This window comes from Thamnophis sirtalis, unplaced genomic scaffold (genome assembly GCF_051295495.1).
Source record: "Thamnophis sirtalis isolate CommonGarterSnake01/CBP01778 unplaced genomic scaffold, rThaSir2_p1.2 scaffold_1, whole genome shotgun sequence".
Lineage (NCBI taxonomy): Eukaryota > Metazoa > Chordata > Lepidosauria > Squamata > Natricidae > Thamnophis > Thamnophis sirtalis.
In genome coordinates this window covers 25,028,844-25,044,825 of record NW_028261381.1, presented here as the reverse complement: position 1 = coordinate 25,044,825, position 15,982 = coordinate 25,028,844, and the positions used below count along the sequence as shown (strand labels likewise).

The following is a 15,982-nucleotide window of genomic DNA, read 5'->3' as shown; positions in this document are numbered from 1 at the left end:
TCATGGGCGAAACCCTTTCTAGTCAGGATTCAGGTTGGTGCGGGATCAAAACTGCAGTGGTTACTGTTATTGATGACCTTAGGCAGAACCAGCAAGGGGAGAATGACTTTCCCGGTCCTGCTTAATCTTTTGGTGACTTTTGATACCACCAACCATAGTATTCTTCTGAGCCAGTGACAAGAATTAACTGAACTCTTAACTGTTAAAGAAATGGTTCTCACTCCTAAATAGTGCGTTCCAGTTGATAGCGTTGGGTGATAAGAGGTCATGGCCTAGGAAGCTCCAGTTCGGGTTGCCATGGGTCGTGTTGCTTCTTTTCCTACTGTTCCTACTTTTATGAAACCACTGGGAGAAGTCATTGGTGGCACAATCGGGTATTTCATCAATATGCTGCTGCTGCCAATGGTTGGCCACAAGCAACCAGAACAGCTCCAAGAAATTATTAAAGACGTTTCTTTAGTAAAAGTCTATGGAGATTCTCAATCATCTTTTCCCAAAGGTGCTTTTTAAAGAGGCAACTGGACTTTCTGGGTTTTCTTCAAAGATGTTTTGCTTCTCATCCAAGAAGCTTCTTCAGCTTCTTTAGTAAAGAACACCATTGTAATCTCTCCATCTGTCTGCCTTCCCTTCGGAAATGACATATATATTGCTAATGTCTTGACTTTATACACTTCCTCACAAGAGTCTAAGATGGAATGCCTTTTAACTCTTCCTATTAGTACCTCTTTCCCTTCAGCCAGTGGTTCCACCACATCCAGCTATGGACATCCTTCCTGAGCCTGGCAGATAGGGAGAAACAAACCTAGACAGAACCCCAGCAAGAGAAAGTGGCTGTGAATTCATAAACCGCCTGTTTGCAAAGCTAGTCTGAATATATAGTATATTGAGAAGTATAGCTAAATGTCAACCTCGGTAGAATCAATTAGTAATACTTAAGTCTTGTAAAAGCATGCAAGATTTAATCTTCAGATCTCGACTAGCACTGCCAGTGAAGTCTAAAAATTACATATGTAAAATTCAGTACAAATTTTCAAACAAAACGCTTTGGATAACATTCTGATCCAATAAAAGTTAAACACTATGTAGATAGTTCTCGAGTTACAACAGCAATTGGAAATGGGATTGCTAATGCAGTTCTAGTTGCCATCATAACTCCAGGACAATGCAGGTCATTAAGCAGAAGCCCTAGGGGTGAGGAGGTACCAGTTGTTGTGGCCCGCCAGTGGATCTAGCAGCAGATTTGGACAGTGAGGAGGTTGGGGAGGAACATGGGCCAATCCTGGAGTCTGGGGAAGCCTCTGACGAGTGCTCTGCGTCAAAGGCAGAGATGGGACCAGAGCCGTCTGACAGTTATCAGCTGCCTTCAGAGTCAGAGATCAGTGGGGCAGAAGAACAACTGGAGCCTGTTCCCAGTATGTGCATGCACAGGTCTGCCAGGAGAAGGGAACAGCTAACGAACAAGGATTGATTTGGAAGTAAAGATACAGGTGGACGGTGAATGGGCCCTCCAGTAGGGAAGAAGGAGGAGCGAAAGAGGAGGGGAGTTTGCAGGAGATGAATTAGTTCAATTCATTACAATGATGATCTGATCCTGACTTCTTGCCAAGTATTGTCTGCTACAGAGTGGTGTTTGGAAGATATTGGCCTGGCCTCTCTCCAAGCCTGATAAAGGACTGTAGTTGTGAAATCTCTTGAAAGACAGTTGCTGGAGAGGAATTCACTTTAAACTAAATAAAAAGGGTTTTATTGGGACAAGGAGTCAGCTTCGTGCTTTTGGAAAGCCTAGGTCAGAACACCAGTGGGGGTAATAGGTGTTGAAGAAGCTATGGGCAGACACAGACTACAGAACTCAGGTGGGTGGGGCTGCTACAGCATATGGAATCCTTGATATCATACTCCATAGTGGGGCTCAGAGGTGGGTTCCTACCAGTTCGCACCTATTCGGTAGAACCGGTTCATCAAATCTACCGAACAGGTTAGAAGAGGTTCCACCAGTGGACCCGGAAAGCAGGCCACACCTACAGAAGAGGTTCCAAATTTTTTTGAAACCCACCACTGGTGGGGCTACTCAGGAGAAAAAGCATTGGGGAAAACCTATAGAGCAACTTGTTACTGTCCTTGCCAGTTTCCCCCATTAACGGTTTGTGGACAGGGAAGGTAGCAAATGGTGATCACATGATTGTGGCGATGCTACAATATCTGCAACTTCCCAGCCCAGTCATAAGTTCCCGCATTTTGGTGCTGTTATAATTTTGAATAGTCACTGAACAAGTGATCGTAAGTCAAGGACTACCTATAGTAGAAGACAGTACTCAAGCTCACAAATACTTAATGCTTTGTTATGATGTCATTGATTGCACCTTAAACCCTTTTCCTCTTTGCAGTCTATTTTGATTCATAAATGATACAGAACATATCTTTAATTTGGTTGAGCATTCATGCCCAAACTGCTCCTATTCCCTGGATTGCTCTTTGAGACTCAGCTTTAATTTTATGTTAAATAATGCACAGGCTTCCAAACAATAAGATGAATAACGCCACTAAGAGGCTAAAATAAACCCCCAAATGTATCCCCTAGCACAGCTTTTAGAGGAATTTGTTTTTTTTATAGGCATATAGATTGAAGATTTTCAGGGAAACAATAATCTTCATAGGAAGTTTCAGTCATGACTGGCTGTTAGTCATCCTACTTTCACCTGCTAACTTCCATCTTTTTTGGTTCATATTTGAGCTGAAGTATTAAGTGACACAAATGTTATGGGGACCAATCTCTTAGTCACTACATTCAAACCTAATTCTGCACCGCTGCTAAGTCACAATGCTAAGTATACTTTACAAGTAACCTCCATCATTCAGCATGTGTAACAAGTAAAACTGATTCCCTAGTGACTAAAGTAACAGTTGCTTCTTTCAACCCATAACAGCTGCAAGCTCCATTTTCCAACACCATCCATTCTGAATTCCAGCTGGTGAAACTCTGTACTATATTTAGTGGGCAAGATTAAATTACAGAAGCTTCAAGCAGGGCAACGTACATTGATCTGCCTTTTTCAGGCAGACCTAGGTACCAACAAGAGGGGTTTCTTTTGTGCTTCGGTAGCCAAGCCTTCCCGAAAATGGATTCCCAGAGAGAACTTGCCGAAGAACTCCGACTTTATCAATCCACTCTTCTTCAAGATGGCCTTAGGGAGCTTTTGGAAGAGAAAAAGTTTGTTGACTGTTCCCTAAAAGCGGGGGATAAAAGTTTGCCATGTCACAGACTAATCTTGTCAGCTTGTAGTCCTTATTTCCGTGAGTACTTCTTATCTGAGGAAAGTGAAGATAAAAAGAAAGTAGTAGAGTTGGATAACGTTGACCCGGCTAACCTTGATATGATCGTTAAGTACCTTTATTCTGCAACGATTGACCTTAACGATTCTAACGTACAAGATATTTTCGCTCTGGCCAGCCGCTTTCAAATTCCATCCATTTTTACCGTCTGTGTTTCTTATCTTCAGAAGAGGCTGGCTGTTGGCAATTGCTTGGCCATCCTTCGGTTAGGCCTCCTCCTCGACTGCCCCAGGCTGGCACTGTCCGCCCGTGATTTCGTGTCTGACCACTTTGTGAAAATTTGTAAAGAGGAGGACTTCATGCAACTCGCTCCTCATGAACTCATTTCAGTGATTTCGCCAGACAGTGTGAATGTGGAGAAGGAGGAAGTCGTCTTCGAAGCTGTCATGAGATGGGTCAAGTCTGATAAAGAGAACCGGGTGAAGAGTCTGGGAGAAATCTTTGACTGTATCCGTTTTCGGCTGATGGAGGAGAAGTATTTCAAGGACCACGTGGAGAAGGAAGACATGATTAAAAGCAACCCAGACCTTTCGAAAAAAATGAAAGTTATTAAAGATGCCTTTGGTGGGAAATTGCCCGAACCTACAAAAGCCGCAGGAAAGTCAGCCAAAGGAGAGGTGAACGGGGATGTAGGGGATGAAGATTTACTCCCCGGCTACCTAAATGATGTTCCGAGGCATGGGATGTTTGTTAAAGATCTCATTCTTTTGATCAATGATACCGCATCGGTAGCTTATGATCCTACAGAAAACGAGTGTTATTTAGCAGCGCTCTCCGAACAGATTCCCAGAAATCATTCCAGCTTAGTCACAAAGCAAAAGCAGGTCTATGTGGTTGGAGGATTGTATGTGGATGAAGAGAACAAGGAACGTCCTTTCCAGTCATACTTCTTTCAGGTAGGCCTTTATTTCTTTTACTCTGGATAAGAAAAGGGTAGTTCCACATATTAAAAATTCTAACTTCTATCTAAATCTTTAATGCATCTTTTTTTATTCTTTCCAGTTCAGGGATGTATTCAAGGTTCAAGGTTCATTTTATTTATATGCCGCCCTATTCCCAGCGGGACTCAGGGCGGCGCACAAACCCAAAGGAGGGGAAGGGAAACACAAGAACTACAACAAAAAGTACAGGGAATTTAAAACAACCAACAGCCACACGATTCGAGAGGGGAAGGGAACTCATCGACCCCAGGCCTGCCGACACAGCCAGGTTTTAACGGCTTTTCGGAAGGCCTGGAGAGAGGTGAGGGTCCGAATCTCTGCGGGGAGCTCGTTCCAAAGGGCCGGAGACGCCACAGAGAAGGCCCTCCCCCGGGTAGTAGCCAGATGACATTGGCTAGTAGACAGAACCCGGAGGAGGCCTAATCTGGGTGATCTAATGGGTCTTTGGGAGGTAATTGGCAGCAGTATAAGTATTCACATATATCCAAAAAAAGTATCGTATTTTTTGGAGTATAAGATCCATCTCCCCACTCCCAAAAAAGCATGTAAATGTTGGTGCATCTTATACACCAAATAGAGACATTTTTGGCCTTCCAAAGCCCCACCCCACATCCCATTTTTGTGAAAAAGGGGCAAAAAGGGGCCATTTTTTGCAAAAACAGGCGTTTTTGCTTTCCCCCACCCCCCAGAAGCATTCTGCAGGCTTAAGTAGGGCTGGGGGAAGGGAAACATGCCCCCATTTTGGTGAAAAACAGAGGCATTTTTGCCTTACCCTAGTCCTGTTGAAGCCTGCAGAGTGCTTCTGGGGGCCAGGGAGGACAAAAACATATTTTTCTTACTTACCTCTTCGAAATCTTGGTGGGTCTTTTACACTGGTGCGTCTTACAGTCTGAAAAATATGGTATATTCCCTTAGTTTAGCATGATTTCTAACAAATCTTTTAAAGTGATAGCATGTTCTAAACCAGTTTCCTCTGCATATTTTCCTGCTTAATAGTTATCTCTCTCTACAGCTATGTGTGAAAATGAGCCTGTATTGGTTTCATAAGAGATGCTGTGGCATCATCTACCCTTAAATCACTGTTCAGACGGCTGTTGAAATACTTGAATCAGGTCAGCTGGCGGCTGGTGGGCATGCTCAATCCTGCCTTGTTAGTATCTTTGGCAAAAGGCCTGAAAGAAACTACTCATAGTTGTCGTTACACAAGCTCTTTCATCTTTCTATCAACTGTGAATAAGGACAGGACACAAACCTTTTGTATGCTTGTTCAAATGAATGTCTGAATGAGATGATGTAGACTTTAGTGAAGTTCTTGATGTTTTTTTTAATGTTTGTGACTTCTTGTTTTTACTCATTGCTTGCCTCAATCCAGTATCACATGTAGCTCTTTCATTTATGTTCCTTGCTCATTTCAACATAGGAAAGAGATAAACAAAAATAAAGAAATGTCCAAATATATTGAATTCCACCTAAGTACCCTGTTTTCCCAAAAATAAGGCCTCCCCAGACAATAAACCCAATCAGGCTTTTAAGCGCATGTGCTAAAATAAGCCCTCCCCCAAAAATAAGAGCTCCCCAAAAATATTGCAACACAGCAGCAGCCATGAGGTGAAAATCCATTACACTATGCTCAAAACTTTGCCCATCTCTGCATTAAACTATAGTGTTACTAAGTCATAGTTTAATGCAGAGATGGGCAAATGTTGCTCTTTTATTTATTGGTAAAGAGGACTGGGACCATCCAGACAAACATTCTAATGAAATCCCCCAAGAGGTTTCTGCTTTTAACAGTGCATTGAGCCTTTTCAAACGCTTACACATCATTGACCAAAACTGATGGGGGGAAAAATTCCACCCTGTTTGATTGTCACTACATTTTGGAACATGTTTTCAGGCAATTGCGTAAGCAAAAGGGCAGTTCGGGCTGGTGAGGCACCTGCAGATTGATGTAATGAAACACCAACTCTCTGTAGCCCTCAAGAGGCCCTCAGCCACCTTACCTCTTCTTTGCTCCTTTGATGAGCACCCACCCATTTTTATTTTCTTATGTTAATGAGCAATGTAAATCCAGAGACATTACGGGAAGCACTATGGTAAGAAACCACACTTTACTTTGGACCATGTCAGCTTCAAACCTTTAAAAAAAAAAGGAAACTCTAAAGAATGTAGGTAAGCAGGGAACCTGTCAAGGAAGATGTCCAGGGGAACATTTAGCCTTGATGCCTGTTTTTTTTAAACTAATAATCAGTAATGTCCAAGGGTGAAATGCTCTGAGGTCTGCTATCGATTTGCTTCACACCTACATGCACGCTTTGCACTAATGCACACTGTAGGACTAAGAAGCCTTTACTGAGTCTGCAAAGGTAAGTAGAACAGCGAGAGGGGGGACGACAGCTAATGTGATTTAGATTCCCTAGGAAGCAGGATATCTTGCTTTTTAGTGAATATAAATCACGCGGCACAGCTGATTGTTGCACAGCTGATCGTTGGAACTTTAAAAAAAACTTTTTAAAGCATTTTTTACTACCAGTTTTCCAGCTGTGTGACAATCAGCTGTCCTGCAGGATAGTTGGGACTTTTTTTTTACGACTGGTTTGGGCGAACCGGCCTCAACCAGTAGCATTTCACCCCTGGTAATGTCTTAACTTAGTCCTCAGTCCAATGTCCTAAATCCTAAAGCCAATGATTTACAATCGAGTAATGATTCACGATCTATAATTACAACAGCTCATAGAAGTGCAAAGGGGTTAATTTAAACCTAGAAGTAAAAGCCTTCCTTCCTTTAAAGCAGCTGCTGACACTTTTAAAGATGTGGATTTCATGCCTTACGTAGATACTCCCATCCACGAAAGAGTATGGAATTCTTTTTCGCAAGGAGCAAATCCGTCAGCTCAGCCTATTCTTGGGAGAGCCTTTGCTCAGCTTTGGAGGCAAATGCTTGACATTCTAAGGAAACTGAGAAGCCTGAGAAAAGCAAAAGCCAAGCTAAGTTCTGCCTAGAAAAAAATTGCAGCAAACAAACCCTAAAGCAGGAGTGGCCACCCTTGGCGACTTTAAGACCTATGGACTTCAATTCCCAGAATTCCCCAGCCAGCCATCTGAGAGCCCACAGGTCTTAAAGTCACCAAGGTTGGGCATCCCTACCACAAAGCCTTGAAGGACTCAGAGGAGTGAGTTTCAAAAGATGTACTGGGACCAGGGGTGGGCTTCAAAAATTTTAGCAATGGGTTTGCTGCCCCGTTGCTGGGTGGGTGTGGCCATGGTGGGTGTGGCCTAGTTGGCCTCCTCCACCATGACAGGGGGGTGTTTCACCCTCCTCAGGTTCCAGAGGCTGTCCTTGAGCAAAAATTGCCTCTCCGGGCGCCGGAAGTCGCCTTCTGGAACTTCTGGGAGGCCCATTTTTTACCTTTCCCAAGCCTCCTCATGGGCCCTGTACTTATCTGGCATCCCAAACAGGCCACGTGAGACACCTGGGAGGAGAGGGGAGGGGTGAGAGGGGCCGGCCAGGATTAGCATTTGTGGGTTTGCTGAACTGAACAGATCCTCAGCTAGAGGGTCACCCGAACCCGTGCAAACCCACAGCATCTCATCCCTGACTGGGATCCAAATATATAGGGAAGGGGGATGGAAAAAAGATGGGGAAAGGCTGATAGCCAGGTGTTTCAGGGTTAGAGCATAATATGTTTGTTTCCAGATCTTAAGGTTAAAAGTGATGGGACGTTCATACAATGCTGCTGTGAGCTGTTTTCAACATGCCTGGCACATTTGCTAACCATCTTCATTCTACATTTTAATCAAGCTGGACACCATTACATCTGAATGGATTGGCCTGCCTCCCCTGCCATCTGCCAGATGCTTGTTTGGGCTGGGAGAATCAGAGAACAAAATCTACGTAATTGCAGGCAAAGATCTCCAAACTGAGGAGTCTCTGGATTCCGTCTTATGTTACGATTCAGAGTAAGTGGCTTGATTAACACTTTATTGGTTTGACAAGGTCTCTAATTGATGGCCTGTGAGATTGAAGAGCCTCACTGGTGTCCCTTTTCCCTGCCAGGTCACTCAAATGGAATGAAGTCAAGAAGCTGCCCCTGAAAGTATACGGCCATGCTACAGCTTCACATAATGGAGCTATATATTGCCTTGGAGGAAAGACAGATGATAAGTGAGTACTGGACAGCTTCAAGAGTGTTGCAAGTCCTCCCCTCCCCAAATTATCCCACACAACTATTTGCTCTGGTTAAAATCCTATTAACAGCTGATGTCAGTGTAAACTTTAGTTGCTTTCAAGATCAATGCAGACATTCAACACGGGGAAGGAAAACGCTTGGAAGAGAGCAGCTGATGACTGCTCTGTATATTGTATGTGTATTGGTCTAGATCCTGTCATTCAAGATGAGTGAAGTTTTGACCACTCTTTATTTAGATTTCCCAGTACTGGTTTTGGAAGTGTGAAGCTCCATTTCTGCAATGCTGTGATGAAGATCTTGCTGTAGTGCAGAACTATAAATTCAGAGGTTTAACAAGTGTTTATATTTGCAGTTTTATCATTCAGCAAATCGGAGGATAGTAACAAGAGTTTAAGGGCAGAGATAAATCACGTCTCCAAAAAAGTTACATTATAGTCAAGAAAGCTAACACAACAATATTGATTTTTTTTTAAAATAAAAATTTAAAAATCAGTGCCTGGCACTGATATAAAAATTAGAAATAATTCACAAATAATATAAAAGAGGAATCAATTTATGTTTGTTTTTACATTCACATTCAGGTTAAGCAATTGGTTTCCATTAATCTTAAGGATTTTATTTTATTATTCCTGACCATCTAATTTTCTGAAATCATCACAGCAATAATATTAATTAGCCATGGCAATAAAACAATGCATCCAGAAATTTGCAATTAAGCTATATCAGACAATATTTGAATGGAAATTACCCCCAAAAAGAAAAAGTGCTATAACAGAAAAGACTGGTTTTAACTTTAAAATCCTAAGGGCTTTGTCTGATCTTTAATAAGGATGCACATAAAACAGAAATCATTTTTTATTTTAAGCTCAGGATGAAACAATTCCATCTGAAATGTTCCATTTTGTGTAAATAGAGCCGAGGTGGCACAGTGGTTAAATGCAGCACTGCAGGCTACTTCAGCTGACTGCAGTTCTGCAGTTCGGCGGTTCAAATCTCACCGGCTCAAGGTTGACTCAGCCTTCCATCCTTCCGAGGTGGGTGAAATGAGGACCCGGATTGTTGGGGGCAATATGCTGACTCTGTAAACCGCTTAGAGAGGGCTGAAAGCCCTATGAAGCGGTATATAAGTCTAACTGCTATTGCTATAAATAGAGCATAACGTGAAATTCATCAAATGTAACAGATTGAAAAAAGTGAAGTAAGAACTCTGAACAAGTTTATTTGTTCCCTTATTTTTTATCCATAACTTTTAGGCAGAGTGGTGATCAACGCTGATTGCTCTCTGTCATCTGACTACAGAAAACGTTTTAAATGAATTATTGTAAAATTTGAGAACATTACAAATTTCCCAAAGGAAGCAGTCCTTTTTGAGCTCTGAAAAGTTCAACAGCAACAAGGCACAACAGAATGTACACTGGGACTACAGAGACACAAACTAACAGGACTAATAGCTTTTATATTTTTTAACATGTACTCTGAAAATTCAGCATCAGAAGTATATGCACGGAGCATATATTGTATTCACACCATATCTCAATGACCACCAACATAATCGTTGTCCTTATTCTTCAGAGCTTGAAAACCAAAACAGTATTAGTTATATTTATATATTACCCAACGGGCACATACTGTTTGTTAATGGCTACCCATCAATGAAAGAAAGTACAGCAGAGAATAGTACATGTGTATAGAATGGAGCCCACAGCAAAGTATTTTTTTAAAAAGCATCGGGCAGGCCAGCAAAGCAGTTGAGAGCAATTTTCATTTGTGCATTATTAAAAACCAGGCAATTGGGATAGTCTGTCTGCAGGGGTTAACATATTCCCCATCCAGTTGAGTCAGTGACTTAGTTTAGTTTAGTTTAGTTTAGTTTAGTTTAGTTTAGTTTAGTTTAGTTTAGTTTATTGTCATTGCACATGGTAACAATGAAATTAAATGCTGTCTTCAGTGTACATTACAATTATAAAAATAAAAACACAAACATGCATCCTTTACATTCCATACAATTGAAATTGAAAACCTGATATAGCACTATAATGTAGAATTCAATATTGCCCTGGGATAGAAGCTATTTTTCAGTCTGTTTGTCCTTGTTTTTATTGTCCTGTACCATCTGCCAGATTGTAATAGTTCAAAAAAGAAAGTGCCCAGGATGAGATGGATCTTTGAGAATGTTTTGAACTTTCTTGAGGTAGAAGGAGTTATAAAGCTCTTCCCAAGAGGAGCAGAGGACAACCAGTGATCCTCTGGGCAATGGCATTCATTGGAGCACTGTCCTATCTGCCACTGTGCAATTGACAAACAGGTGCAGTAAATTAGAATACTCTTATGGTGCAACAGTAGAAAGGTTATCAGCCTTCCCATGTAAACAAGAAATATGAACAAATGAGCTCCTTCTACTTTATTGTAAAGCTACATTAACAGACACTTGCAAGTCTGCTCTTCTGCCCTGTCTCCCCGCAGCCTGAGAAGTTAGGGAGGGTCCCTTCTGAGCCTCTTTCTCTGTCCGTTGTGCAGTTGCAGGTTGAACCCTCTCTTATCTGATGTTTCTCCATGTTTGCATTTCTTCCCCATGTTTGTCAAGGACTTTCTTGCACATCATTACCTGACGGGAAGCCAATCCCATTTGTCTTAAGTATGTGTGTTTGATCATTGCTATTGTCCCCATTTTTCAAATGGTTGATTTTCTTCTCGTACACAGAAAATGCACAAACAGAGTATTCATCTACAATTCCAAGAGGGGAGACTGGCGTGATCTTCCTCCCATGAAAGTGGCTCGCTCCATGTTTGGCATTGCCATCCATAAAGGGAAAATTGTGATTGCCGGAGGTGTTACCGAAGAAGGCCTCTCTGCTACTGTTGAAGCCTTTGATCTCACCACTAACAAGTTAGTCTACAACACATCCATTCTTGTTCAACAGCACAGCTTAGGGCCACTGTGCACACTTTCTTTGGGGCCCACTGGAATCCTTGTTCCTTTATTTATAAGTGCAATCAACTTCTTTTAATGGTATAAATGTTGTCCCAGGATCTGGCAGGATCTGGCAGTACAGGGTAGGCGAGCAAAAAAGCAGTGGGAGTGACTTGCAGCCTTCTGCCAGTTTATTGGTGGGAAGTCGGCAGGGAAGATTCCACATGATGATCACATGACTGCAGGATGTTGCAACAGTAGTAATTATGAGATGGTGGCCAAGACTCCCAATCATGATCAAGTGACCATGGGGACACTCCAGTGGCCGCACCTTTTGGAGACCCGCTATAAATTCTCCTTGTTCGGCAGTATCGTAATTTTGAATTATTGCTGACTGAGAGGATCATAACCCGAGGACTATCTACATTGTAAATTGGTCTTGAAGTATCAATTACTAGGAGACAGCCTGATAAACATTGCATCCAGTCTATGATACATGATCTGATCTAAGGAAATAATTTTCACCGTGTAAGGGTGTGTATGTGCATGCGTGTGCATGTGTGTACGTACATGTAATGCGCCTTGTTGCATATTTAAGTTCTAAGCATTTTTCAGGAGATGGTCTTTTGAGCTTTAACTATATGCTTTAACTGAACCTGTTCTGCCCTTTCTGAGAAAATGCGTCCTTTATTAATGTACATCTAACTTTATTCAGCCAGTCCACTTCTTAAAGCCATTTCTTCATTCTGACAAATTACTTTTAAAAAACAAACAAACAGTTCTTAGTGCAATGTCATCGTATTTATCTTGCTAATTAAAGCTCTTTTTTAAAAAAAATCTCTCACGGTAAAACAACACCGTCAGGTACAGTATGTAAAGGTATTTTTATTTGTCTGCATTTCCTGCAACTGTTGTCTTTTCCTTTTGTAAACCGAGGGGAAATAGTACAGCATAACCAAATAACTTTGCCAAACAATATTGCAATGAATATCAATAAAGGTAAAGGTTCCCCTCGCACATATGTGCTAGTTATTCCCAACTCTAGGGGGTGGTGCTCATCTCTGTTTCAAAGCTGAAGAGCCAGTGCTGTCATGTGGCCTGCATGACTAAATGCCGAAGGTGCACGGAATACTGTTATATCAGTAACAATATCCCAAATCCATAAGCCAGCATAGCAAAAGCATCAAGCCAGAGTTCATCAACCACATGCTCTACTTCCCATTCTGACTAAACTCCTGGGGGGAGGGGACATATTTCAAAGTTTCCATCAATGCTAATGGGGTTGGGACCATCCAAATCTCTGGGAAGACGGGGGGCAGAGGAGATCATTCCAAAGGGCAGGTGCTCCTAGAGCCCATCAAATGGTATTGTCTGAAGGAGGGGACCTGGATGCTACTCATTATGAGAGAGTAAGTGGGGACAAGCAAAAAGTAACTGGAAATAAGTATGTCTGCAAATTACCTGATTATGTGTTATTTAGGGTTATTTAGATTATGTGTTCTTTGTAAATGACAAACAGCACCTTGAATTACACTTGGAAACCTCATATGAGCCGGCGCAGTTTGTAAAATAGTGATATGATAAGGACTTACTGTGGTATGTCCAAAACTACCCACACCAATGCATTTGGCACCAACTACATCTTCAGATGGTCTTCAGGAGCATGTTATAGATACCCCCTCCTTTTTTTTAAACAACATATTATACTCAAGCGTCATATTCTCAAATTGAATGTTTTATTCATTAAATTGCAGGTGGGAAGTTATGCCAGAATTCCCCCAGGAGAGAAGTTCCATTAGTTTAGTGGAATTGTCTGGATCCTTGTATGCGATTGGAGGCTTTGCAATGATTCAGCTTGAATCAAAGGAATTTGCTCCTCATGAGGTCAATGACATCTGGAAGTAAGTTTGTTTTAAACATTTCCCCCCCCCCCTTTCCTAGCTCAAGAGATTCAAGTCATTCGTATTAGTTGTGTGTGTGATAACGTAGAGTAAAACTCCACTAAATTCTTTAGCAGTACTAAATGTAGACTTGATCTTGTATTGCCTAGTTTTGGTTTTACGTCAACATATTCTACATATTACATATTAATTTTAATATTCTCTCAGAGTATTAAAAATAACAAATTACTTTATACAACTGCCTGCAGAATATATATTTTTGTTCACCGAGAGCTATATTCTTCCTGAGCGCACTGTGTGCATTTTTGTTTTGGCCTGGATTCAAAGAGACCTGGGCACATCTCTATGACTTATTTCAGGCAACTCCTATTTGCCCACCACAACTTTTTCACAAGAGGCTTTCAAATAATGCATGGCTTGGCATTGTGAGGTGATGTTTTGGGACACTCATGACAGAGAGGTTACCTTTTTGTAAATCAGCCATTAACCAACCCAAACTTTAAAAGTGTACCTGTTCTTACGAAAGACCTTAAAAGCAGGGGGTCTCGATCGCAAATGCCTGAGCCTTTTCATGTATTGATGCAAAAGCCTCTTAAATTCTTGTAACGCACATAATAAAGCATGCTGTAATAATGATGCACCAATCACTCAGCCCCCCTGACCTCACAGGGTTGTTGTTATGGAGAAAATAAGAGCAGGAAGGAGTATTGAGTGTTTTTGTTTACCTGGAGTTACTTGAAAGGTAATAAAAAGTGAGATAAAAAGTGAATAAATAAATAAAATATACTGACTCCCAGCAACTTGAGAGAATGAGGAAGCAAGAGGATTCCAGTAGAGACCCAAGCTGGGGCTTGCTCTTCCAGGAAGCACCATCACTGCACAGTGTAAAGTACAGCTGTATGCTTGGCAGGGCAGGCTGAGGGGCAGCTGCCCTCCTAACCCTGCATCAAGGTGCCATTGCTATAGGGCCAAGAGCTATTTCCACTGGCACCTTTGCCCTCCTTGCAACAGCTTAACAGTGCTTAGGAAGTTATGGTTGAAAGCATGTGGGAGGGAGGGAGGAAAAGGAAGGAAGGAAGGAAGGAAGGAAGGAAGGAAGGAAGGAAGGAAGGAAGGAAGGAAGGAAGGAAGGAAGGAAGGAAAAAAAGATCAGGAACACATGCAGACAGATGCATCAGAGTAGAAAATGTTCACTGAAGATGCGGCATTTGAAAGCACATGGACCAAAGGATCTTCTTTAACTGTAGCCGTTAATCAGAAACCTGGGAAGCAAACTTTGAGGACAGGAAGATAAAAACGAGTGAAGAGTTTTTGCCTTGTGTAGCAATGGTTGTTACATTCTTAGACTAGCAATTATTTTACAATATCTGTATTGATATAAGACAGAGTGCTAAAAAAGAAATTTGGAATTATTGAACACAGATTTTGGGAGACGGGCTTGGGGAAAAAAACTAAAGGGCCCCACTTATATAACTTTTTGTTCCTGCAGGTATGACGATGAGAAGAAAGAGTGGTGCGGCATGTTGAAAGAAATCCGCTATGCGTCTGGAGCCACTTGCCTTTCTATTGGCCTAAATCTGTTTAAACTATCAAAGCTGTAAACTAAGTGGCTACTTGATTGCGGATGAGGTTTTTTTTTAAAAATAGTCTCTAGTTTTGTTGTATAAGCTTACCTTGTACAGAGACTGGTAATTTCAGTTAAATAATTTGTCTTAAATGTCCATTAACTTCTGTTGAATATTAGATCCTCCCAACATTTACTAACTATATGATGGTGAATAGGTTTGGCTATAGACAGCAGTAAATAAAACTGAATTGAACAACAATTTGTCTTGGAGATTAGACCTTGGGCTTCTGTTTTAAAATAAATATCAAAATTTAAATAAATAACCGTATGGCTGCTCTGATTATAGAAAAGAATTTCAATAATCAGATTAGGATTTTCCTTTTATCTTGTTTATGCCACCTGTGATTTGTTTACCTTTCTGCTTACTTTAGAACTTATTCTGAGGATCAGATTGTAGGAAATGAATTGACTTTCTACTAATGCGATGTTTACTGACTACTTTTGGCCATTTCTAGTTCAGTAGCTCTCAATCAGCCCTGGGAACATCAAGAAATGGGTATCACAAAGGATTTCTCACATCAGACAGCCAACCTTTAAAGCCTCAATGGAAGATGGCTGAATGCCTTGCTCCTCCCTCAACTTTCCCTATTCAGCATCAGCATCAGCAACTATTATTAACTACTTATCTGCACTGAACTCCCCTCTAAAGTATTTAAGAAACATAAGCCATCTAGGAGAGGGGCTTCACAACAAACTAAAGCAGTGTTTTTCAACCTTTTTTGTGCAAAGGCACACTTTTTTCATGAAAAAAATCACGAGGCACACCACCATTAGAAAATGTTAAAAAAAATTAACTCTGTGCCTATATTGACTATAGGCAGGTGTTTTTCCCACGGCACACCTTACACTATGTCACGGCACACTAGTGTGCCGCGGCACAGTGGTTGAAAAACACTGAACTAAAGGGATCAAAGCATACACGAAAGAGCAAAAAAAATGTAATTGGCAGCCCTCCCCCAGTGGAAAACAGGAACATGAGACCAAAGTAGGGCCTACTGTTAATAACATCTGGTCACCCTCAATAGAAGATTCTCCACTAAGGGTGAAACCAGTAAGACAGTGCCTCCATGTGTAACTACTATCAT

The 15,982-nt window shown here is 41.5% G+C and overlaps 1 protein-coding gene across 1 annotated transcript; it reads left to right on the top strand.

Moving 5' to 3' along the window:
* The first annotated feature begins 3,037 nt into the window (after positions 1-3,037).
* KLHL41 (kelch like family member 41) lies at positions 3,038-15,096 on the top strand. Its single transcript, XM_014060488.2, has 6 exons — positions 3,038-4,226; positions 8,071-8,228; positions 8,326-8,433; positions 11,160-11,345; positions 13,124-13,270; positions 14,760-15,096. The coding sequence occupies exons 1-6, from the start codon at positions 3,117-3,119 to the stop codon at positions 14,869-14,871; spliced, it is 1,821 nt and encodes a 606-aa protein (XP_013915963.1). The 5' UTR covers positions 3,038-3,116; the 3' UTR covers positions 14,872-15,096.
* The last annotated feature ends 886 nt before the right edge of the window (positions 15,097-15,982 follow it).